Source organism: Peromyscus leucopus, unplaced genomic scaffold (genome assembly GCF_004664715.2).
Source record: "Peromyscus leucopus breed LL Stock unplaced genomic scaffold, UCI_PerLeu_2.1 scaffold_1202, whole genome shotgun sequence".
In the NCBI taxonomy this organism is placed as follows: Eukaryota; Metazoa; Chordata; class Mammalia; order Rodentia; family Cricetidae; genus Peromyscus; species Peromyscus leucopus.
The window spans coordinates 2,025-27,500 of record NW_023504339.1 but is presented as its reverse complement, the minus strand read 5'-3'; the positions used below and the strand labels follow the sequence as shown (position 1 = coordinate 27,500).

The following is a 25,476-nucleotide window of genomic DNA, read 5'->3' as shown; positions in this document are numbered from 1 at the left end:
TTGAGAAGAGTCCCATGAATAGATGTTTTGAGCCATCAAGAGATGCTAATGAACTTTAATTCTGACATTTTAAAATATCCTTTCTTTGGGCCTCTCTTGGTTCTCTGCATAGGATTTAGAATGCTAATAACCCTGTTTTTCTCTTATAAAGGAAAACAGTTAATTGAGACCAACTTACAGTTAAGAGTTTTAAAAGTCCATTATCATCATGACAGGAAGCATGGTGTCATACAGGCAGACATGGTCCTGGAGAGGTAGCTGAGAGTTTTACATATGGATGAGCAGGCAGCAGGAAAAGACATTGAGCCACTAGGCTGTGGCTCTCCCTTTTCTTTGCAGCCTGTTGGCCACCAGTCCACAAGGACAAGGGCAGAAGTAATGATAGAAAGCCTTGGAAAGCCTGTGAACATGACAGTGACAACTCTCTGGGAGACAACTTAGGTGAATCTGCTCAGCTTTATCCCAGAGTATAGGGAATATATAGGATTGGGAACAGTAACTAGGGAATCACCTAATTTGCATTAAACAGCACACTCCTATCATAAAGCTCCTAGTACAAAAGTCTTAGTTATCATATGTGGAAGCATAGTCCTATCCTAATGTTCCTAGCACAATGTATAATTACCATATAGGCGGGGGGGGGGGGGGGCAGGGCGGGAGAAAAGCTTCTGCAGAGAACTGCATCCAAGGTCACACTATAAATATGTCAGGGATCTGGGCCTAGAGACAGTCTCCAAATAAGGTCAGGTAGAGAACAGGGTGCCTTCTCCCAGGGGGAGGGCGTAGTCCATGTTGCTGAGCTCAGAGAGAGTTGCCAGGCCATGGTAGACTGCAACCTCTGACCAGCAGGGCCTCCAGCACTAGGCCTGGCTTGAGCTTTTGAAACCTCAGTGCAGCCCCATGCCCCAGTGGCACACTTCCTTCAACACAACCATACCTACTCCATCAAGGCCACACCTTCTAATAGTGCCTTTTCTCATTGGCCTATAGGGGCCATTTTTATTCAAACCACCACATTCCACTACTAGCCTCCATAGGCTTGTAGCCATACCATAATGCAAAATGCATTTAGTACAACTTCAAAAGTTCCTATAGTCTATAACTTGTTTAAACTCTCAAACTTGTTTAAAAGTGTGAAGTTCAAAGTCTCTTCTGAGATTCATGTAATCACTTAACTGTAACCCCTGTGCAATCAAAATGAAAACAACAGATCATATACGTCCATCATATAATGGCATAGGATATATATTACTGTTCCAAAATGGAGGAAAGGAAACATAGTGAAGAAATACTGGACCAAAGCAAAACCAAAAACCAGCTGGGCAGATTCCAAACTCAGCATCTCCATGTCTGATGTCAAAATGCTCTTCAGATATCAGACTCCTTTCAGCTTTGTTGACTGCAACACACTTCTCTCTCTCTCTTGGCCTGGTTCCACTCCCTGTTAGCAGCTTTCCTCAACAGGCATTTCACGGCTCTGGCATCTCCCACAATTCAGGGTCTCCAAGGCAATCCAGGCTTCAACTTCACAGGAATGCTAATAACTCTTGTCTTTACTTTCTTATATCTCTTTACAGGCACCAGCCAAGGACTTCCTTTCCACCCTACATCTGATAGTTATTCAAATAAAACCACTGATGAACATTCAAGGTCCCTTGGAAAGACCCACTGCAGGAGTACCAAAACTGCTGCACCTGACAACCCTACTCAGCTTTAAAAGGCCAAGTAGATCATGACCCCAGTTCCCTAATGGCAGCTAAGGTTACTTCTTCAGAGGAAAGAATGATGAGGACAGGAGATTTAAAAAAAAAAAAAAAAAAAAAAAAACAGGATAGACAGTTTAGGTGTAGGGGCTCCAATTCATGCCCTTGGCCATAAACTAAAATTGTCCTTGGTCCCGTACTACTGGACACCAGAATTGCTGAAGTATTTGTGGCTCTGATCCCTTGTCTGACTCCTAATTGATTTCAGGGTTACTTCTTTAGATGAGGAGAATGATGAGGAGACAGAAACTGGTCTGGTAGGGTAAGGACCTCAAAGCAGCAGTTCCAAAAATGCCCTTACTGGAGAAATGCCAGAAGAGGGTTCTAGTTCTTGGTTTTGTTGTTGTTGTTGTTGTTGTTGTTGTTTATTTGTTTGTTTTTATCTCCTAAGTGAGTATTTTGCCTAAAGCTTCTATGTGACTACATGAGAGGAGGCACCTAAACACCTTGCTGGGACAACAGCTCATACCCCTCCCCATACTTCATCCTTGTTTCTGCCATCAGTCCTTTTCAAAAAGGCCCCAGCAGCTTGATAGTATCCTATCTCCTAGGACCCCTCCTCTTATGCAAGAGCCCTGTTCTCTATAAACATTCTTCCCTCCCTCTTTCCTGCCTTCTTTTACTCCTACTTATGAATCTATAATAAACTTTCCTATTTATATGAAACTCAAAAAGTACGTTTTTTCAATATTGCAATCTTGATAGGCAATTGTTTACTTTTAAGGATTGGCTATACCATTCCATGCTTTCCTGGATTTTAGCATTGCTGATGAGATGTATACTATTCTAATGTGCTTGCCTTGTAGATGAATAAGTGCTTTTCTTTGTTTTCTATTATAGCCTTTAATGTTATAGATTTGCTTTGTATTTTTGACATCTTGACTATAATATGTCATAGAAAGACCTTTCTCTGGTTATGACTATTTGGGATTATAAGTGCATCTTGTTTTTGGATGTCCCTTTCATTCTCTAGATTTGTTTTTCTATTATTTCATTGGATGGATTTTGGATGCCTTTGGTTTTTTTATGCACGCACATATACGCACATGTAAAGGTCAGAGAACAACTTGCAGGAATCTCCTGATAACATATGTGTCCTGAGGATCTAACTCAGGTCTTCAGATTTGGCAATAAATGCCTTTACACACTGCACCATCTTACTGGCCCTACATTTAATTCTTAAAATTGTGTTTTACTTATTTTATGTGTATGTGTACATGTACATATGCCACAACATGTATGTGGAGGTCAGAAGATAACTTGAGAAAGTTGATTCTTTCCTTCCACCATATGGATCTTAGAGATCAAACTCAGCTGAGTCATTTTGTCCTCCTGCATTTAGTTTTTTGTCTAGGAAACTCTGCTAAACATTGAAGGAAGGAATATGGGGGATGAAGAGTTGGCTCAGTGCTTAAGAGCACTGGCTACCCTTTCAGAGGACCCAGGTGCAGTTACCAGAACCCACATGACAACTCATAAACATCTGTAACTCCAATTCTAGAGGATCTGATAGTCTCTTTTGGCTTCTATATGTACTGCATGCATATGATGCACAGTACAGGCAATACATATACAAAATGCTAATACCTATACAATAAAAATAAATAAAATCTCAAAAAAATAGGAAGAGACATTACCAATATTTTGCATAACTTTTTAAATAAAGCTAGAGAGATTCGGGGTCTGGTGAAGGGGCTGTCTGTAGGCGCCATGTCGGGCCGCGAAGGTGGCAAAAAGAAGCCCCTGAAACAGCCCAAGAAGCAGGCCAAGGAGATGGACGAGGAAGATAAGGCTTTCAAGCAGAAACAGAAGGAGGAGCAGAAGAAACTCGAGGAGCTAAAAGCCAAGGCCGCGGGCAAGGGACCCCTGGCCACAGGTGGAATTAAGAAATCTGGCAAAAAGTAAGCTGTTCCTCATATCTGAGATGACGGTGAGCCTCTTCCATTCCTATTTAAACATCTGGATTCCCTGCCATAACATCTTTACCACCTACAGCTAGAATGAAGTGTTACCCTGGAGCCTGCTAAACATCTGGATTCCCTACTATAACATCTTTGCCACCTATAGTTAGAATGAAGTGTTATCCTGGAGCCTGTTGTACATTGTAATAAACTTTTGTAAAAAAAAAAAAAAAATTATAATAATAAATAATACAATGGCTCATTGTCTCTAGTGTTCAGCAATTCCTACCTCAGCTGTGAATTTAAAGTAAACTCAGTCTGAAATCCTACCGGAGCTGTTTCATCTCTGTTGTACTCTGAATTCTGTACCACTTTGAATTAATTAAACCAACTCATTAAAAGGCAAAAAAAAAAAGCTAGAGAGATAACACTTAATAATTTATTTTGTGAAATCAATATTTTGATAAAATGCCTGATAAACATGCCTCACATATCTGCAAACAAGGTACACATACATGCATACAGGTAGAAGATTCATGCACATAAAGTAAAATAAATAATTCTAAATTGTAGATGAATTTCTAAACAGTCTTATTAAATAAGAAACACAGAGCCATTTCTCTGATCTCTATGGCTTTCACCCCGGTATATGGCTCTGTGTTTCTTATTTAATAAGTCTGTTTAGAAATTCGTCTACACTAAATTTTTTTTATTATTTTATTTTACAATACTATTCAGTTCTACATAACAGCCACAGATTTCCTTGTTCTCTCCCTTCCTGTCCCCCTCCCCTTCCCCCCACCCCACCTCCCATTCCACCTCCTCCAGAGCAAGGCCTCCCCTGAGGACTGAGATCGACCTGATAGACTCAGTCCAGGCAGGTCCAGTCCCCTCCTCCCAGATTGAGACAAGCATCCCTGCATAGGTACCAGGTTTCAAACAGCTAACTCATGCAATGAGCCCAGGACCTGGTACCACTGCCTAGATACAGATCAAGCCAATCAACTGTCTCAACTATTCAGAGGGCCTGATCCAGTTGGGGGCCCCTCAGCCTTTGGTTCATAGTTCATGTGTTTCCATTCGTTTGGCTATTTGTCCCTGTGCTTTATCCAACCTTGGTTTCAACAATTCTCACTCATATACACTCTCCTCTTTCTCACTAATTAGACTCTCGGCGCTCCACCCGGGCCTAGCCGTGGATGTCTGCATCCAGATTCCTCAGTCCTTAGATGGGGTTTCTGGCACAACTATTAGGATGTTTGGCCATCCCATCACCAGAGTAGGTCAGTCCCGGCTGTCTCTCGGCCATTGCCAGCAGTCTTTTTGTGGGGGTATCTTTGTGGATTTCTGTGGGCCTCTTTAGCTCTTTGTTTCTTCCTTTTCTCATGTGGTCTTCATTTACCATGGTCTCCTATTCCTTGTTCTCCCTCTCTGTTCTTGATCCAGGTGGGATCTCCCGCTCTCTTTCCCTCAACCATCGCCCTTCATTGCTCCCACTCATGTCCACGTTATTCATGTAGATCTCATCCATTTCTCCATCATTGGGTGATCCTCGTGTCTTTCTTGGGGTCCTGTTTTCCAGGTAGCCTCACTGGTGATGTGAGTAGCAGTCCAGTCATCCTTGTTCCACATCTAGTAACCTCCTATGAGTGAGTAATTACCATATTTGTCTTTCTGAGTCTGGGTTACCTCACTCAGGATGATTTTTTTCTAGATCCATCCATTTGCCTGCAAACCTCATGATGTCATTATTTTTATCTGCTGAGTAGTATTCCATTGTGTATATGTGCCACAATTTATTTATCCATTTTTCAGTTGAAGGGCATCTGGGTTGTTTCCAGGTTTTGGCGATTACAAACAATGCTGATATGAACATAGCTGAGCAAGTGCTCTTGTGGTATGATTGAGCATTTCTTGGGTATATGCCCAGGAGTGGTATAGCTGGATCTTGGGGGAGATTGATTCCCAATTTTCTAAGAAAGCGCCATATTGATTTCCAAAGTGGTTGTACAAGCTTGCATTCCCACCAGCAGTGGAGGAGAGTTCCCCTAGTTCCACATCCTCTCCAGCATAAAGTGTCTTCAGTGTTTTTGATCTTAGCCATTCTGACAGGTGTAAGGTGGTATCTGAGAGTCGTTTTGATTTGCATTTCCCTGATGATTAGGGATGTTGAGCAATTCCTTAAATGTCTTTCAGCCATTTGAGTTTCCTCTGTTGAGAATTCTGTTTAGTTCTAAAGCCCATTTCTCAATTGGACTGTTGGTCGTTTTGATGTCTAATTTCTTGAGTTCCTTATATATTCTGGATATCAGTCCTCTGTCAGATGTGGGGTTGGTGAAGATCTTTTCCCATTCTGTAGGCTGTCGCTTTGCCTTGTTGACAGTATCCTTTGCTCTACAAAAGCTTCTCAGTTTCAAGAGGTCCCATTGATTGATTGTTTGTCTCAGTTTATGTGCTACTGGTGTTATATTTAGGAAGTGATCTCCTATGCCAATGCATTCAAGACTACTTCCTACTTTCTCTTCTAGCAGGTTCAGAGTAGCTGGATTTATGTTGAGGTCCTTGATCCACTTGGACTTAAGTTTTGTGCACGGTGACAGATATGGATCTATTTGCAGCCTTCTACACGTTGATATTCAGTTATGCCAGCACCATTTGTTGAAGATGCTTTCTTTTTTCCATTGTACACTTTTGGCTTCTTTGTCAAACATTATATGTTCATAGGTGTGTAGGTTAATATCAGAGTCTTCAATTCGATTCCATTGGTCCATATATTGGTTTTTATGCCAATACCTGTTGGCACTTCAAGCTCTACTATAGAGTAATTACTGTAGCTCTATAGTAGAGCTTGAAGTCAGGGATTGTGATGCCTCCAGAGGTTGTTTTATTGTACAGGATTCTTTTGGCTATCCTGGGTTTTTTGTTTTTCCATATGAAGTTGAGTATTATTCTTTCCAGGTCTGTGAAGAATTGTGTTGGTATTCTGATGGGGATTGCATTGAATCTGTAGATTGCTTTTGGTAAAATTTCCATTTTTACTATGTTGGTCCTGCCTATCCATGAGCATGAGAGATCTTTCCATTTTATGACATCTTCTTCAATTTCTTTTTTCAGGGACTTAAAGTTCTTGTCATATAGGTCCTTCACTTGCTTGGTTAGTGTTACCCCAAGGTATTTTATGTCATTTGTGGCTATTGTAAAGGGTGATGTATCTCTGATTTCCTTCTCAGCTTCTTTGTCCATTGTATATAGGAGGGCTACTGATTTTTTTGAGTTGATCTTGTATCCTGCTATGTTGCTGAAGGTGTTTATAAGCTTTATCAGTTCCTGGGTGGAATCTTTGGGGTCACTCAAGTATACTATCATGTCATCTGCAAATAGGGAAAGTTTGACTTCTTCCTTTCCAATTTGTATCCCCTTAATCTCCTTAAACATAATAAAGGCAATTTACAGCAATCCAACAGCCAACATCAAATTAAATGGAGAGAAACTCAAAGCAATTCCACTAAAATCAGGAACGAGGCAAGGCTGTCCACTCTCCCCATACTTATTCAATATAGTACTTGAAGTTCGCCTACACTAAATTTTAAAATAATCCAAAAATAAAATTTTATTTGAAAATGAAACAGGATAAGCCATGTATTCCTGTTTAGTATTGTACTTGAATTCCTAACATATATTATAATTTACAAGAATACAAGAAGCAGAAATATTAGGCACAAAGTTTAGAAAGCAGGATATAAAACTGTTGTTCATACATGTCATCCCTTATACAGAAAATCCTAAGAAATCTCCAAAAACAGTTACTAGAAGAAAAAGTGATTTTAGCAAGGTCAAAATACAAAAATCTGTTGTATTTTATATATATTATCAACTGCAAATTCAAATTCCTAAATGCTCTTGTAGTAGCATAAAAAACAACTTATTAATTAATTTAATAAAAGTTCTGAGGGCTCCCAAGTCCACAGTGGAAGGGCAATATCTCGTGAAGGTCTTCTTGTTCTATCATCACATGGCAGAAGACATTATATATTGAAGAAAACAATAGAAATGGAAATATGGGGCCAACAGTTCCTCTTTCCTAAGTGACCTGGTTGTGTTGGTAACTTTTCTCATTGCTGTGACAAAATATCTGACAGAACAACTTTTAAAAGGAAGGATTTATTTTGGCTAATGGTTTGAGGTAGCCCATCGTGATAGGGAAGGCTTGGCAAAAGTAGCAACTAATTATAACTTTGATATCAGGAGCAAGCAAGCAGAGAGAGATGAATTCTGGTATATATAATATATAATATATAGATGCACTCTCTCTCTCTCTCTATATATATATATATAATTAATATATGTTAATATTTATTGGGCAAAATGAATGAATTTACAGCTGCTTAAGAGTGGATTTGGAAGGACTTATTTTTATGTTGCAGGGTGTATTTGAGTAAAAACTAAGTATTATACTGTGGGTTAGGATTTTTTCTTTGAAGAGACAGAAAATATTTTAGACTTTACAAATCACATATTAACTTAATCTGCATTCCTTTTTTGTGTTTTCAACATTTTAAAAATAGAAAATCCATCTCTCATTTATGGGGCCCATCATAGATAATACCTGTTTGCAGGAGGTAAGAAACAAGAAACAGAGAAGAAAATAAATATAAGCCATATGTATATCAATAGAGGCCTTTTATTATTCTCCTCTTTGCTCTCATCCACAAAAGCTCAATAAATTTAACTTTAGTTACCAACTTCGTAGCCTCTTATTTCACAATCCTCCCAAGAAATCACTAAATTCTTTTGAGTCTCTAGCTATGGGCTTTTTATGTTATTAGTTTCATCCCATAAATCAGCATAAAATTCAGTCCCTATTATCAAACCCACATACATATATACACAAGTCCACTCAAAATTAGCATTTTGTTTTTAGTAACTTTACTACTTATTTGTCAGATCATTAAATATGTTCACATCAAGAGCCTCATAGATTTATCTTGGTTACATGGCTTTCTCCCTCTCTTCCCATACAACAAATTAAAATAACTATGCTTTTCAGATATCTGGTTTGTCTAATTGAGATCATTAAACCTATTGTTTTATAATACTTATAGCTGTAGTTATCATTGTAGCATTATTTCCATGGCCTCGTAAAATTATGTTATATTGTTACTCTCTCTTGTCTTCTAGGATGTGGTGCCATAAGTTGTTGCACCTACAAAGCAGGCTCCAGAATTTGATGAAGAGAGGAGACATAGGTCAAGCTCTTCATCTGTCCAACTTTAAAAGTTTATTTTCATTATCCATCCATTGGTGCCATACAGCTTCCAAGTCTGTGAATTGTACTTGGCACCAACGTGAAGATCATTTGGGTAAGAGATGTGTGAGGAAATACTATTATTTTTTAATTATGGTAAAAATAGATAACATAAAATATAACATATTAACCATTTAAATACACAACTCAATACTATTAAATGTTTGTTTTGTTGTACCACAAAAAATACTTTTTGTGTAGTTTGAGCATGCTTTCAGTAGAGTTGGAATGTTATCTGGAGACTTAGCTCCAAGATTATTGTAGAAATCACCAGAAAGACAAAATCTCAGGCAACTCTAAAATCCCAGCTTAGTAACAGATAACTCTGCAGTGCTCCAGCCAAACTCCATACCCTGTATCATTCTAGGAAAAAAAAGAAAGCCTCAATTGTGGTGGTATTCTAATTGTACTGAAATGTGATTTTGATTGTATGTTAATAAATAAAGTTGCCCGGGGGTCAGAGCTATTAGAGCCATAGCAAGAGTGTGGCGGTGGTGGTACACGCCTTTAATCCCATAGATCTCTGTGTGTTCAGGGATATAGCCAGCATTGGAGACATATGCCTTTAAGACCTAGGGGGCTGTACATTCAGACAGTGACGAGGCAGTCACGTGTTGGGGTTTACAACCAATGAGAAGGCAGAACAAAATACTTTAAATAGACGAACAGACAGGAAATAGAGTCTCTTTCGCGAAGCTGGGACAGCAGGAGGAAGGGTGAGATTTTAGCTCTGAGCTCTGACCTCTCGGCTTTCTCTTTTACATTGTTTCTGTGTTTCTTATTTAATAAGACGGTTGGTTACATCTACACTCAATATTCATGGAAAAGTGTTTAAAGCACATAGACTAGGAATATTACAACCACAGAAAGTACTACAAGGTAAAGGGGTAGAGAGAGCTTTGCCCCTTGTATTGATTCCTAAGGCTCCTGAAAGGATTTCAAACTGGATAGTGTCAGAACACAGTCCAAGAATAGAGTCGTGTAAGGGAAATTCTGAGTGCTTGTGAGAAAAACTCCAAGAAAACAAAAGTTTTGTGACCTCAGTTTGTTCAAAAGCACAGAATTGTTCTTGGAATGTGCTTTGGTGCCCCTACCAGGTGTAGTGAATAGGTGTGAGTTTATTTCAGCTGTTGTTACTCATCCACCTCTATGAAAAAAAAAACAAAAACAAAAACAAAAACAAAAAACGTTTTTGCCATATGTGGCTTGTCCTTGTAATTGTATACTTTGCTCAGGTGAGCCTTCTTAACCCTCAGAGTATAAATTATCTGATGTTCTGAATAAAGTTGGCTTTTGCATAAGACTTTAGAGCACCTCATTTTTAGGCCCACTCTCCCAGGTTGACACGGCTAACTAGAGCAGTAAACAGATCAACAGATTGAATGAAACATGAAAATATATTTTCTCACAATTTTAAGGGTCTTTGAAAAACCACAGTATTGGAAAGGCTGCACTCCTTTCAAAGTTCTAGGAAAGAATTTCCTTTACCTAACCTATTCTGTTTTCTTTCACTTGCCAGCAATTCTTGGCTTTTTGGTTTGTTTGCTTGCTTGCTTATAAAAGCATCACTTCAATCCTTGCTTTCATCTTCATATAGTTCTGTACATTATTTTGAAGTCAGCCTCTTCTTATAATGATGGCAATTATTATAACTTTTTTTTTTTTGGTTTTTCGAGACAGGGTTTCTCTGCGTAGCTTTGCACCTTTCCTGGAGCTCACTTGGTAGCCCAGGCTGGCCTTGAACTCACAGAGATCCGCCTGGCTCTGCCTCCCGAGTGCTGGGATTAAAGGCGTCCGCCACCACCGCCCGGCTATTATAACTTTTTAAACTTGACTATATCTGCAATGACTATAGATGCTCCAAAAATGTATTTATTCTGTCTTCTCAAGTTTCTTTTGTCAACATTTTATAGTTTTGAATACAGAGATGCTACTTTGTTGGTTAAATTTATTCCTAAGTATTTTATTTTATTTTAGGAGCTAATATGAATGGAATATTTTTTCTTACTTTTTTGTAGCTAATCAGCATCAAGCTAATTTTCTTGATGTTGGTAATTTGTTTCTTTTCCCTTTTATCTTGATTAACATGGCTAAAGATTTATCAGTTTGATTTCTTTCAAGGAAGTCATTTTTGGGTTCATAGAATTTCTTGTCTCCCATTTTCAATCTGTTTCTTGCCAATTTTAGACTGCTCATTAAGTTTAATTTGCTCTTGTCCTATTTCTTAATGTTATAACTTAGGCTACTAATTTTAGACCTTTTCTACTGTATGTATTTATTGCAATATATTTCCTTCTAACCACTACTTTAATGCTTTCTAAATTTTTTTGTTAACTGTATACTCATTTTCATTTAGTTCAGAATGTTTTTATTTTACTTGAAACTGTTAAATAGTATATTTAAATGCCTATAGCTTAATTTCTAAGTGCATGGAACTTTTGTATTTTTCTGCTATTTAATTCTAGTTAATTCTATTATACTGAGAAAACATTCTGTCTTTAGATTCCTTTAACCTTTTTTGAGCTTTGTTTTATATCTCAGAATGTGGTATATCTTGGGGGATTTTCATGTGTACTTTAGAACAATGGCTCTCTATTCCATTGGTCAATTTGTCTATTTTTATAGCAGTTATATATACTGTGTTGATTACTGTAGCTTTGTAATGTCTTTTGAAATTAGGTAGTATGATGTCTCTACTTTTGTTCTTTCTGGCCAAGATTGTTTTGACTATTTGGAGGTCTTAAGTTGAAATATTTCTTCTAAGATCATAAACAAGACAGAAAGGTCACAGTTGCTGTTTCTATTGAATATAGGACTAGAAATCCAAACCAGGGTAATTAGATGAAAAAGAGAAATGAAGGTATGATTTTGCATATAGAAAACCATGAGGGTTCCACACAAATATTGAATGACTAATACATTAAGTAAGGCTGTAGGATATATATAATGAGCAATTAGAGAGTGCAAAACTTTCAGTGTATGTATCATAGTTCTGAGATTGAGAATCCCTGGAATAGGTTATAGGCATCCCAACTGTTATTCAAAAGTCATTATTAAAAAACCTTAAACCATCAATGTTTATGCCCTTTGCCAATAGATATATGTGTGAATTGAGTCACATTAAATATTCACATTTACAAATCTCTCACAGTTTTTACATTCTCATTTTCTCATGTCTTCTTTGTGCCTGCACAATGCTTCATTTTCTTCCAGGGACAAGTAGAATACACTTGCAATTTTCCATCTTTTTTTTCAGTGTGCATACAGACTTGCAGAAGTATGCATCTTTCCAAACACAAAATGCACATTGGAGCTTTTCAAGACCCTTTATAACTACCTCATTCTCTGGTTCACCCTGTTAGATTTCTGGGTATTCTTTTAGTGTGTTTCTTGCCTCCACAAAACCCAGGGCATGAGCTTCTCTGAACTGTAGTTAGACACTTTTCTCTGTCCTGCCACAGTCCCACAGTCCTACAGCAGCTTTTAAAATAATCACTCAGAAGCTTAATAATTACAAACCGTTTAGTCTATGGCTCAGGCTTATTGCTAGCTAGCTATTACATATTAAATTAACCCATTTCTATTCATCTATATTTTGCCATATGGCTGCGGCATTACTGGTCTGCTGGCATCTTGTTCCTTGGGCAGCTGGATGGTATCTGCTCCGACTCCTCCCTCCTCCCTGGCTCTTTCTTTGAATTTCCCGCTTGGCTATAGCCTGTCTTGCCATAGGCCAGAGCAGCTTCTTTATTAACCAATGTTAGCAACACATATTCACAGCATACAGAAAGACCATCCCACAGCATTTCCCCTTTTCTGTCTAATCAAAAAGGAAGGTTTTCATTTTAACATAGTAAAATTACATATAACAAATCAGTTATCAAGCAAGAATTACAGTTATAATATTTAGTCTATTTGTATTTAGTAAAATTAAAGAAAATACTCTATTATCTATCCTATATTTGTAAGTCTAAAGTTTCATGTCTAATTCACCTTTTATTGTAACCAAGGAAAACTGTAATTATAACTATCTTGTTTTCAACTCCAGCAAAGACCCCAGAAGGATATTATCTGAGTAAACCAGAAGCGCATTGCAAGCAACTTCCAAAATTCTAGAAATGACAGAGACATCTGGCTGCCTGGACAGTCACCCAAAGTTCCTCTGTAGTGTTGGGGCATCCACTTCTAGCTATACGTGTAGAATATCTGACAGACCATTTTCAGAAGCAGAATATTTTGAAAGACCGTTATTGCCCTGTCTTGGCAGGGTTCAGCAGTCACTTTTCCTTGTGTCCTGATAAATAATTAATATCAAGCCTCTTAGTGAGTATTATAATAATGGCAGCTGTGGTACTGAGCAGGACTGGGCAACTTTCGGCTACACTGAACTCTTTTCCAAATCAAGTTAGTTCACATTGACAGCATAGTTGCTGGTTTTCTTGGTTTGTCTACTCTTATAGATATACAGATAATGGAGCTAGAGTAGGAATAAGGAATGTCTAAAACAGACATGTTTCTGCTTTTACTACCTAAAGTTCAGTAGATATTTTCTTGAACAAATGTTTCTTTTTAAAATAAATTTTATTGTGTATATTTAATGTAACATGGTATTATGAGATACATGTAGACAATAAAATGATTATTAAGCAAATTAACATTTATAAACTATTATTAACTATACTCACATTGTACATTAAATTTATTAGTCTCGATCATTCCTACTCCTCTGCTACTGTATATCTCCTGATCTATATTTCCTATTTCTCCCCAGTTTGTCTTTTTCCCAGTAACTACTTCTTTATCCTCTATCTCTGTATAGTTGAATTTTTTATTTTCCACATAATATGTGAAATCAAACCACATTTTTCATTCCATACTTGACTTATTTCATTAAGCATTATATCCTGTAGAGCCATCTGTTGTGGCAAATGGCAGGAATTCCTTAGTTGTCTGCCTGTCTATCTATGTATCTATCTATGCATCTACATATGTATGTATGTATGTATGTATGTATGTATCTATCTATCTATCTATCTATCTATATCTTTTTTTTTTTTTTTTTTTTGGCTTTTCAAGACAGGGTTTCTCTGTGTAGTTTTGCGCCTTTCCTGGAGCTCACTTGGAGCCCAGGCTGGCCTCGAACTCACAGCGATCCGCCTGGCTCTGCCTCCGAGTGCTGGGATTAAAGGCGTGCGCCACCACCGCCCGGCATTCTATCTATCATTTTTAAGGCATTGTATCACTTTGTAGTCAAAGCTAACCCAGCACTCATTATGTAGCTTTGGTTGGCCTCAAACTCAAGATCCTTTTGTCTCAGCTTCCTGAGTGCCAGGATTACAGACCCATGCCTTAGAGAGTTAGCTCTGAATGAAGAAGAAAAGTGACAGTTGGAGGCAATGAGGACTTAGCTAACTGCGCTGGCTAGTTTGATGTCAACTTGATGTAAGCTAGAATCATTAGCGAGAAGGGAAACTCGATTGAGAAAAATGTCTCCTTAAGGGCTGTAGGCAAGCATGTAGGGCATTTTCTTAATTAATGATTAACAGTGAACTCAGCCCATTGTGGGTGGTGCCACTTCTGGGCTGGTGGTCCTGGATTCTGTAAGTAAGCAGGCAAGCCAGTAAGCAGCACTCCTCCATGGCCTCTGCATTAGCTCCTGCCTCCAGGTTCCTGCCCTGTTTGAGATCCTGTCCTGATATCCTTTAATGATAAGCAGTTAATGTGAAAGTGAGCCAAATAAACCCTTTCCTCCCTAAGTTGCTTTGGCCATGGTATTTCATCACAGCAGTGATAACCCTAAGAAAGAAACTGGTACCAGGAGTGAAGTGTTGTTATGACAGACTTGACCATGTAAGTTTGGGGAGGATTATAAAAGTACTTTGGATCTTTGGGCTAGAAAATCCATTGAGTGTTGAGACTTCAGTGGGCTGTTCTGTAGGAGTCTTTAAGATAAAGAATGTTGAGTGTAGTCCAAACAATGAAAGCCTGGCTTTAAAGTTTCAGATGAAAGCAAAGACTCTATCAGGCCATTTGTGTAAAGAATCTGTGGTGTTTGGTCAGCTGCAGCTGAAGAATTGGCTGTGATTAGGAAGAGACCAGCATCATTGAGGTTAAGACTTCTTGAAAGTGTTATCACAGGGTCTGCACACAGGATCTGTGTTCCAGAGGAGAACAAGGTTTGTACCTTGTGCTGGTAGCCAAACTTGATAGTTTAAGAGTCACCCAGATGGTACTGGTTTGTGAAGCATGAGGGGTCATGGAGAGAAGCTCTGAGTGACAGGGCTGCAGTCCCTGATAGAGCCCAGGAGGGGCTATTGACGAAAATGCAGCCCAGTTGCTGCAACAGACCCCAGCATTTTGAAGATGCCAATACTATGGGATGACCACCAATAACAACAGCAATAGTGAAGAGGAGTCAGCCAGAGCCTATAAAACAAGCTGTGTGCACTACACAGGGCGAAGCTAGAGAAATGAACCAAGGCCTTTGGAGGAGTCTAGAAGATCATGAGTGGATCCCAGATATTGGATGTTGAATTATTTATACTGTTGGAGTTTGACTGAACTTTTAAAGAGAGTTTGGAATTGCACAGAAACTTTGGATTTTAAAAGAGACTGGATATTTTATAGACAATTTTTAAGTGTTTAATTTTTTAAATATTATAGGACTTTTAAATTTTGGAATATTTATATTAATGTGTAATCTTGGGGATAAACAAGAAAGGAAAGGCCTTGCCTTAACAGTGATGGAGTGTAATATGGATCATACGGTAGACTTATTTTTGGCTTATTTGAGAATTCTCTATACTGATTTCTAGAGCAGCTGCAGTAGTTTGCAATTCTACCAACAGTGAATGAGGGTTTCTCTTTCCCCACGTCCTCACCAGCATTTGTTGTTCATTGTTTTGTTGATCTTTGTTATTCTGGCTGGGGTAAGGTGAAATACCAAAAGCTGTTTTAATTTGCATTGCCATAATTTCTAGGAAGGATGAACACTTTTTGAGATACTGCTTAGCCATTTTTATTTTTTTTGAAAACTCTGTTCACCCTTTGATCTACAATGGTGTCCTGCCTGCAAGATATGGTGGCATAAATCTTGTAGGACTAACCAACCAATATCTGATTTGATTTAAGGCCCACTCCACAAGATAGACCTATAACCAACAATGCTGGGATGACCAAGAAGCTGAGACTAGATAGCCCAGGACCTAGGGCAAAACCAAATATTACTCTTCTACTAAAAAAACATAGCAATAAAAATGACTCCTAATGACATTCTGCTATACTCAAAGATAAGTGTGCTGTGAGGTATTCTGTATGTTAAATGTGTTGCTATGATCAGTTAATAAATAAACCACTGATTGGTCAGTAGCCAGGCAGAAAGTATTCTGGGAAGTGGAAGGTTGAGGCAGGGAGACGCTGCCAGCCGCCGCCGTGACAAGCAACATGTAAAAGATACCGGTAAACCACGAGCCATGTGGCAACTTATAGATTAATAGAAGTGGGTTAATTTAAGATATAAGAACTAGATAACAAGAAGCCTGCCACAGCCATACAGTTTGTAAGCAATATAAGTCTCTGTGTGTTTACTCGGTTGGGTCTGAGTGGCTGTGGGACTAGCAGGTTGAGAGAGATTTATCCTGACCATGGGCCAGGCAGGACTGGAAAACTCTAGCTACATAAGTGCCTTGCACAAATACCATCAGAGAAGCTTTAAGAGCCAGAGGGGATGGAGAACGCCAAGAAAACAAATCCCTCTAATGATCAAAACACATATGAACTCAAAGAGACTGAGGCAGCATGGATCCTGTATGGGTGTGCATCAGGTCCTTTGTGTATATATTATGGCTTCCTTTCAGAAGAGGAGACAGAAAGAGTGTAAGTCGTGTATAATATTAGGGGAACCAGCCTCAATATTATACATCCCAGGGCCTCAGGAGAGAGAACTACTAACGGCGAGGACTATTTTCAGGAAATAGAATCTCAGCACACGAGCTCTATAGTCCACTTGCTTTAATTCCTCTGGCATAACATCATTTATACACAGCTTCAGTTCTGTTCTCATGTCTAGCTCCTTTCTTGCCTGATTTCTCTATATTTATCTACTGCCCCCTCTAGGTTCTATCTTAATTCCTTCATATAGTTCTGTCCCTTCTAGGTTCTCATCTATCTAGTTCTTTCCCCTATCAGCTCCTCTCCCGTTTCCTTCTCTCTCATCTGCTCTTCCTCATCTTGTTCTTCCCCATCTGGTTCTTCCTCATCTTCCATCTCATTCCTCTAGTCCTCTCTTTTAGCCCTTCAATCTAGTTCTTCCCCATCTCAGTTCGTTCCCCATCTAGTTCTTCCATTCTCTTTTCTCTTCTCTCTCCTGTGCCCTGGAAGTCCCGGTATATGAAGGGAGGGTCCGAGCTAAATTGTGTAAAGCTATTACTTAACGTCCACCTCTCCTAGGCGGTGTCTCCTTGTGGAATTTTCCGTAAGTCAGGAGACTTGCATGTGGGCTGTTATTGTTAGTCCACCTGGGACTAACAATGGGCGCCCACCTGGGTGGTGTTTTCCTGTAGTCTTTGAAAGTGGCTAAGGGAGATAATCTGATTCCAGAGAAAGCCTTTTCTGAGGCTGTTCTCCAAATACCTGGAATGTGTATGTCCAGAGAGTGATCAATCTACACTGTTAGTCCTTCTTAGGGGAAAGTCAATTGGAAAAACTATGAAGTCACACATGATTTTCATAACAGAATACAGCTGATATATAACAAGCCAAGTAACACCAAAAACTCCTTGGGATTTGGCTTCCTCTGGAGGAATTCCCTGATCCCTCCAGGTAGTGCCTTTGCATAACCAGCTGAGTTCTTATGATATTCCTGCGGCCCGCAGCATGTAAGAGCCAGAGGAGGTGGAGTATACCAAGGCAATAGGACCCTCTAAATTAACAGGATTGACACACATATGAACTCACAGAGACTGGGGCAGCATGCACAGGGCCTGCACGGGTCTACACCAGATGGGGTCCTACAGTTGAAAGGAGAAGTAGACACATGCCCTCATTCCTAACCCTGAAGCAGTCGCCAACTGATAACCATTTGCAAATAAGAAATTAGTTTTCTCTAAAGGAGTCTCACTGGGGAAACAAACTACTCTTAAGGGTAGGCTGCATGCCCAGCAGTAGAGGGTCAACAGAAAATGAACTCAATGGCATCTTTAGAGATTTTTTTTTGTCTCATAATGTCATGTCAGGGATTTTAAAATTTTTTTATCTTTTATTTTACTTATGTTTTTCCTCTATCTTTTTACCCCATGGGTCCTTTGTGTATATATTATGGCTTCCAGTTTGGTGTTTTTATGGGATTCCTGAGTGTACGAGTGAGTAAGTCTCTGCATCTGTATCCATTTCTTGTGTCTTTTCTTAGGCTCTTTTCCTTCTGTTTGTTTTGTCCTGTTCTGATGAATTAGTTTTTGTTTTAACATTATTTATCTTATCTTAATAATAATTTTTATTATTATTCCTTAGAAGCCTGTTTGTTTTCTAATGAGAGACAGAAAGAGGGTGGGCTGGATGGGAGAGGTGGTTAGAGGGAGGAGCAGGGGGAGGGGAAACCATAATAAGGATATATTATGTGAGAAAAAAAATCTATTTTCAATAAATGGGGAAAAAGGATTAGAAAACAAAAGCTAGAAGTATTGAAAAGACGTGAATAGTCTGCATGAAACAGAAGGGGACACACTGGCCTGGAGAAAGAGTCAGAAAGAGAAAACAACAAAAGTATGCCATGCTTGGAGCCCTGCAGCTTCTACACTACAAGGAAAGATTGAGTTCTTGTGCTATCTTTTTTACTTAGTCCTTATAAACTTCAAATTAATTGGAGTAGTTTTTCTTTTACTTCTTAAACAAAAGCTTTATTGCTTTTACTGTTGTTTTTAAAGCTTTTCATCATTTTAATTTTAATACATTTTAATTAAAATAGAATTGTACCACTTTTTCCCTTCTCTTTTCTCACTCCAAGTACTCCCAGGTGCCCTCCCTCCAATACCTCTCTCATCCCCCACTCTCAAATTGATGGCTTCTTTTTCTTTGATTATTATTATTATATGTATACATATATATGTATGTATGAATATATAAATACAACCCTGAAAAAAAACTCTCTATTCAGATCCATAGCCCATTGTTTTACTTGGGTTCTTTGTTTTCTTCACTTTTTGTAGTTCTTTCTACATTCTGGATATTTACCCCACTGTCAGATGTATAGCGGCAAAAATTCTCCCCCATTTATGGGATTCCCCTTTATTCAATTAATTATTTCCTTAGTTGTTACTTTTTTAGTTTTGTGAGGTCCCAGTTGTCAATTGTTGGCCTTAATTCCTGGGCAAATGGAGTCCTATTCAGAAAGACCTCCCCTACACCTATGTCAATTAGGGTACTGCTTATATTTTCTTCTAACAGTTTTCAGTTGTTTCAGGTTTCACATTGAGGTCTTTGATTCCACTTGTAGTTAGTTTTGGTGCACAGTGATAGATAGGGGTCTAATGTCATTCTTTTTACAGTATACATCTAATTTTTCCAGCATCATTTTTGTTGAAAATGCTGTCTTTCCCATGGTGTATGTTTTTTGCCCCTCTGTCAATATCAGATGGCTATAATTACATATACCCATGTTGGAGTCTTCTATTTTGTTCCATTGGTCTATATATATCTCTGTGTGTGTGTGTGTGTGTGTGTTGTGTGTGTGTGTGTGTGTGCGCGCGCTGCGCGCCGCGCGCCAGTAACAGTACATGCTGTTTTATACTCTGTAATATCTCTTGAGATCTGGGATGGAAATCTCTCCAGCATTTTGCTGTTGTTGTTGTTATTTTTGCTCAGGATAGCTTTGACTATCTGGGATCTTTTGTGGTTCCATATGAATTTTAGGATTTTTTTTCTATTTCTATGAAGACTGCTGTGGGATTTTGATTGGAACTGTATTGAATCTACAATAACTTGTTTTTGGTAGAATGGTCATTTTCACAATATTGAGTCTATCAGTCTATGAACATGGAAGGTCTTTCCATTTTCTAGTATCTTCTGCAGTTTCTTTCTTTAGAGATTTAGTTTTCATTGTATATATTTTAACCTATCAGAAGTTGATTTTTTTTTTTTTTTTGGGTTTTTCGAGACAGGGTTTCTCTGTGTAGCTTTGCGCCTTTCCTGGAGCTCACTTGGTAGCCCAGGCTGGCCTCGAACTCACAGAGATCCGCCTGGTCTGCCTCCCGAGTGCTGGGATTAAAGGCGTGCGCCACCAACGCCCGGCTAGAAGTTGATTTTTTTAATAATATGAAGAATTTCCTATTCCCAGATAATTTTTTGTATACTATATTTCCATGTATTTATGGGTCTAGTTTGGAATGCCATTTTATTTTCTTGATCTATTCTATACTAAACATTTAAAACTATAATTTTATAATGTGTTTTTATTTTTTTGGTTGTGAGCCTAGCCTTTAACGGCTAAGCCATCTCTCCAGCCCTATAATGTGCTTTTATAGCTGGTGTCTCATACCTTCTTTTTACAAAATTGTTACTTTCTCATCTTTCAAAATGAGTTTTAGAATTATTTTGTCTAATATATGAAAATTTCTAAGATATAGATTGATATTACATGAAATTTGTCCATTAATTTCTAAGTAAATTTATCTTTACTAGTTTTGAAATTGCCTATCTGTGAACATGGTATTTCTACCTATTGGCTTCCTTCAAATCTTCTAGAATAGTTTAATAGATTTCTTCATATTACTTCTCTACATTTTATTTCCAGTCATATTATAGTTTCTATTGCTTTTGTAAATTTTGCTTCATTTTTACTTTTGCTAAATAGATAAACTGGTGTATAGAAAGTCACTAACTTTCTGTTGATTCTAATTTTTTTTACTACTTCAACATAACAGAAGAATTGCTAAAATAGTACAAAATACATCTTGTGCACTCTCTCCTATTTAGGTATATATCTAAGCCTTTTATTCTCTTATGTGTTTTATATTCCAAAATCATACCATTTGTATCATAGAAATTGTTGATATTTTTAACTGCCAAGGGGCTATCCTTTGTTACTCTTACTTGTTTGTTAGTAAAAGTCTTTTAGTAAGAATGTTTTTTACTGTTGTGTTTAGTTTTCCTAAATAAGTATTTCTGTTAAATCTGATCTTTTCCCTAGAACTGCAATATGCTAGCACTGTGATGCGCTTTGATTATGTCTGGCTTCGAGACCACTGCCGCTCAGCATCATGCTATAATTCTAAGACTCACCAGCGGAGCCTGGACACTGCCAGTGTGGATTTATGTATCAAACCAAAGACCATTCGTCTTGATAAAACCACACTCTTTTTTACTTGTAAGTATACAAGGGTTTCTTGGATTTTTTTTTTTGAGGTAGTCTTTTAAAGAATAGTGATTTTATGAAAATAATGGTTTGGCTCTTTTCAAAATAGGGAATTTTTTTCTGTTAGTTTTCCCCCTTGCTTTGGAAGCAGTTTCAATAGCCTTTTGATTTTTTGGTTTTGTTTTGTTACAGCTAACATCATACTTAATTTTCAGACAGGATAAACTCTAAGCTAGGAAACATTGCAAGGGTGTCTGCTTTCATCAGTGTTCTGTCTTGATTTGTTTTGCATTTTGTTTTGAGACAAGGTCTTGTAAAATAGCCCCAGCTGTCCTTAAATTCACTATGTAGATCAGACTGGCCTCATACTAGTGATTCTCCTGCCTTAGCCTTCTGAGTGCTTGGGTTTCACGTATAAGAATTAACATTCTCAAAAGAAAGTAAGGAGACCTGGCTTCCCTTGCTTAGGCCAACCCATACCTCCCTGGGAACCCCTGTACCAGGAGACCAGCCTGAATGGCCTCCTGCATACCATTTCCCCTGCTGAAGCCCTCCTATGCCTCCTGAAAATCATGTTCCAAGTGCAAGCCACTGCCTCCTGTCCAGGCCTGCCTATAGCTCCCAAGATTTTTGTTCTGGAATCCCAGCCTGCATATCCCCTGTAGCAAGGAGACCAGGCTTTCCCTACTTAGGCCTATTCACATTGTCCAGGAACTTCTTGCACTAGAGAAGAAACCTAGGCCTCTCCTGCTTAGGCCTAACTATATATCCAGCCACACTTCAGGCAAGGACCATGGGCTCCTACACCATGCTGACCTACAGCTCCTAAGAATTTTGCTTCAAAAGTACAACCAACACGTCCTTCTTCAGAAAGAAGAGAATCTGGCTTAGTCTACTTGGGCCTGCCTACACCACTCCAGATCTTCTTTCACAAATCCCCACAGAGGAAAATGAGCATCTCAACCTTTTGAACATTGTAAATTTCTGTGTTAAAGAAAAAAGAGAAGTTTTAAAAGAAAGACCTAAGGGAAGAAAGGAAAAGCATCAACCAACAAACTATTCAAGATGTGCAAGTCCCAGAACAGGCAAAAAGCAAAACAACCATATGTCTCTTCCACAAACTAATCACATAATAATGGCACCTAAATGTAAGTTACCTGGAAAAACTTCCAGACAGAGAACTTAAAAGAATAATTACAACTATGTTCAAACAATTCAAAAGACATGAATATACTCCAAAAGAACAAAAACAAAGACATGACTGAAATACAGAAATAAACCCAAGATATAAAAATATAATTTAACAAAAAGAATTGCTGAGGCAAAAGCCAAAGCTGATTATGATGCTGGAAATGAAAAATTTCAAAAAAATTAAAAACTTCAGTGGAAAGACTCACCAACAGAATAGATAATGTAGAAAACAAAAGAGTTAGGGCCAGAAAAAAAGCTAGAGAAATTAGATCACTCAGTAAAAGTCAGTGAGAAGATTTTAGAAAATATTATTAGCAAGTATGAGCTAGAGGAACGGAGTTTGTTGTGAGATCCTTTCTCTTAGAATGTCAGAAGAAAGAAATCAAGCAGGAAATTTTCAAATCCTTCGAATTGAATGAAAGTAAAAACACAACATAATAAAATCTATAGGACACAATGAAGGCAGTTCTAAGAAGAAAGGTATATAGCACTAAATGCCTACATAAAAATGGAGAGATCTCAATTAATAATTTAATCATGCACCTGAAAACCATGGAAAAACAAAAACAACACCGCCGAAACAGTAGATAAGAAGAGATAAGCAATGAAAACATTAAGACACTTTTAAAAAGTGATGTAGATACCAGAAGATAGAAAGACATCTCATGCTTATGGATTGATATTGTGAAATGGCTGTCTGATCAAAAAGCAATCTATAGATTCCCTGCAATCCATCAAAATTCCAATGCAATTCTTTACAGAAATTGAAAAAATCTCAAAATTCATATGCAAGCACAAAAAGACCCAGAATAACCAAAACAATCCTGAACAATAAAAACAGATATCGCCATCCCTGATGTTTCAAGTTATACTACAGAGATACAGTAGTAAAAACATCATATTACTATTGTATAAACAGACATATTGGGGATGGAGAGGTGTTTCAGTGGTTAAGATCAACATACTGCTCTTATATAGGACTGAAGTTGGATTCCAGAGTGGGAATGAATATTTTAAGTGGTTTACAGCCTATAACTCAAGCTCCAGGGGATCCAATGCCTCTGGCTTCTGAGGGCAGGTGCACTCATGTGCACATAACCCACACACAAACACATACACACACAAAATAAAAATGAATACTTTTTTAAAAAACAAACACATTGATTAGTGGGAACAGAATTGAGGAACCCAGATATAAGCCCACACTCCTACAGCCATCTGACTTTTGACAAACACATTGGAGGAAAAAAAAAAACAAAAAACAGCATCTTTGATAAATGGTGCTAATCAAATTGAATAGCTGCATATAAAACTGGATCGTGTTTCTTACCTTGCACAAAAACACAACTCAAATGCATTAAGAGTCTCAACATAGACCTAGTATCCTGAATCTGATAGAGGAGAAAGTAAGAAATACACTTCAACTTATAGGCACAGAATGATTTTCTGCTTTGGGTCTCTCTTCTCTCTCTCTCTCTCTCTCTCTCTCTCTCTCTCGTCTCTCTCTCTCTCTCTCTCTCTCTTTTCGAGACAGGGTTTTCTGTGTAGCTCTGACTGTCCTGGAACTTACTCTGTAGATCAGGCTGGCCTGGAGCTGAAAAGTCCATCTGCCTCCACCTCCCAGGTGCTACCATTGCCTGGCTGGAAGTGACTTTCTAAACAGGACCCCAATAGGGCAGCCGTTAAGACAATTAATAATTGGAACTTCATGAAACTTAAAAGCTTCTGTATAGTAAAAACACCATTATTTGAGTGAACAGTCAGCCTATAGAAAGAGAAAAAAATTACTAGCTCTACATCTGACAGAGTGTTAGTATATAGAATATATGAGGAACTAAAAAAAATAAAATAAAATAAACACCAAGAAAACAAACAACCCAATTTAAAAATGGGAGCATGAATCTAAGCAAAGCTCCCCAAAGAAGAAATAAAAATGGTTGATAAATCATTTTAATACTTTAAAAACATTCAGTGTTCTTAATCATCAGGGAAAGACAAAGTAAAACTACTTTTAGAATTCATCTTACTACCTAGTCAATATGACTAATAATTTTTTAAAGAGTACTAGATTGTGTGTAAAGGGAAACAATTATTTACTGTTGGTGGAGTTCAGACTGGTGTAGCACTAGGAAATGTATGGAGGTTCCTAAAATAGCTAGAAATAGATCTACAGTATAATCCAGCTATACAAATTCTGAGCATATATCCAAAAGACTTTCTGCCCTACTGCAGAGGTACTTGTTCATTGCTGCTCTATTCAATATAGCTAGGAGATGGAAACAGTCTAGATATCTATCAGATGATGAATGGTAATGAAAATGTACATATATTCAACAGAATATTATTCATTTGTAAAAAAATGAAATTCACATATAAATGGATACAGCTGGAAATTACCATTCTGAGTCAGATTACCTAGATGCAGAAATACAAAAGCTGTATGTTCTCATTTGTGTGGATGCTAGCTTTGATTCATTTGTGTGATACATGTGTTTAAACTGGAGTAACCATAGAAGTCAGAAAACTAGTAAAGGTACAAGAGAGAAATTTCAAGGGAAGGGTGATGGGTATCAGGTATGAAGGGGGTATGAAGATAAAGGAACAGGAAGGTTTAGGTGGATGGGGACTAGAGCAGCTGGGTAGGAAGAGGGAGTAATGAAAAGGGTAACTCACATTGGAAAAAGCCATATGGAAACCTACTACTGTAGAAGCGTCCTAAGTATATAATAAACAAATATAAAAAAGAGTATAAATAGTTTATAGCAGAGGGAAGAATACCTATCCCACATAGTATAGGCTCTGAAATTAAAACTTCAGTGCCAGGTATAAGTTAATGTTTTATGCTGTGGGATGGTTCTTCGGTACACTGTGAATGTGTGTTGCTCTCATTAGTTGATAATAAACCTGTTTGGGCCTATGGCAAGGCAGGATAAGGTTAGGTGGAAGAATGAAACTGAGAACTCAAGAAGA

At 38.0% G+C, this 25,476-nt stretch overlaps 1 protein-coding gene and 1 long non-coding RNA gene across 2 annotated transcripts in view; both read left to right on the top strand.

The window, feature by feature from the left end:
• The window catches only part of LOC114687035, a 22,223-nt gene extending 901 nt beyond the window's left edge, over positions 1-21,322 (top strand). Inside the window, exons 2-3 of the long non-coding RNA XR_005090526.1 lie at positions 8,843-9,024; positions 21,151-21,322. This is a non-coding gene — a long non-coding RNA (uncharacterized LOC114687035). The remainder of the gene's footprint in view (positions 1-8,842; positions 9,025-21,150) is intronic.
• Positions 3,418-3,931, top strand: LOC114687037 (translation machinery-associated protein 7). The gene has a single exon (XM_028861752.2). The coding sequence runs from the start codon at positions 3,474-3,476 to the stop codon at positions 3,666-3,668; it is 195 nt and encodes a 64-aa protein (XP_028717585.1). The 5' UTR covers positions 3,418-3,473; the 3' UTR covers positions 3,669-3,931.
• Positions 21,323-25,476: the final 4,154 nt, after the last annotated feature.

Bases quoted from the DNA above. Each gene is read 5' to 3' on its own strand.
- LOC114687037 (XM_028861752.2), top strand. From the start codon at position 3,474: ATGTCGGGCCGCGAAGGTGGCAAAAAGAAGCCCCTGAAACAGCCCAAG.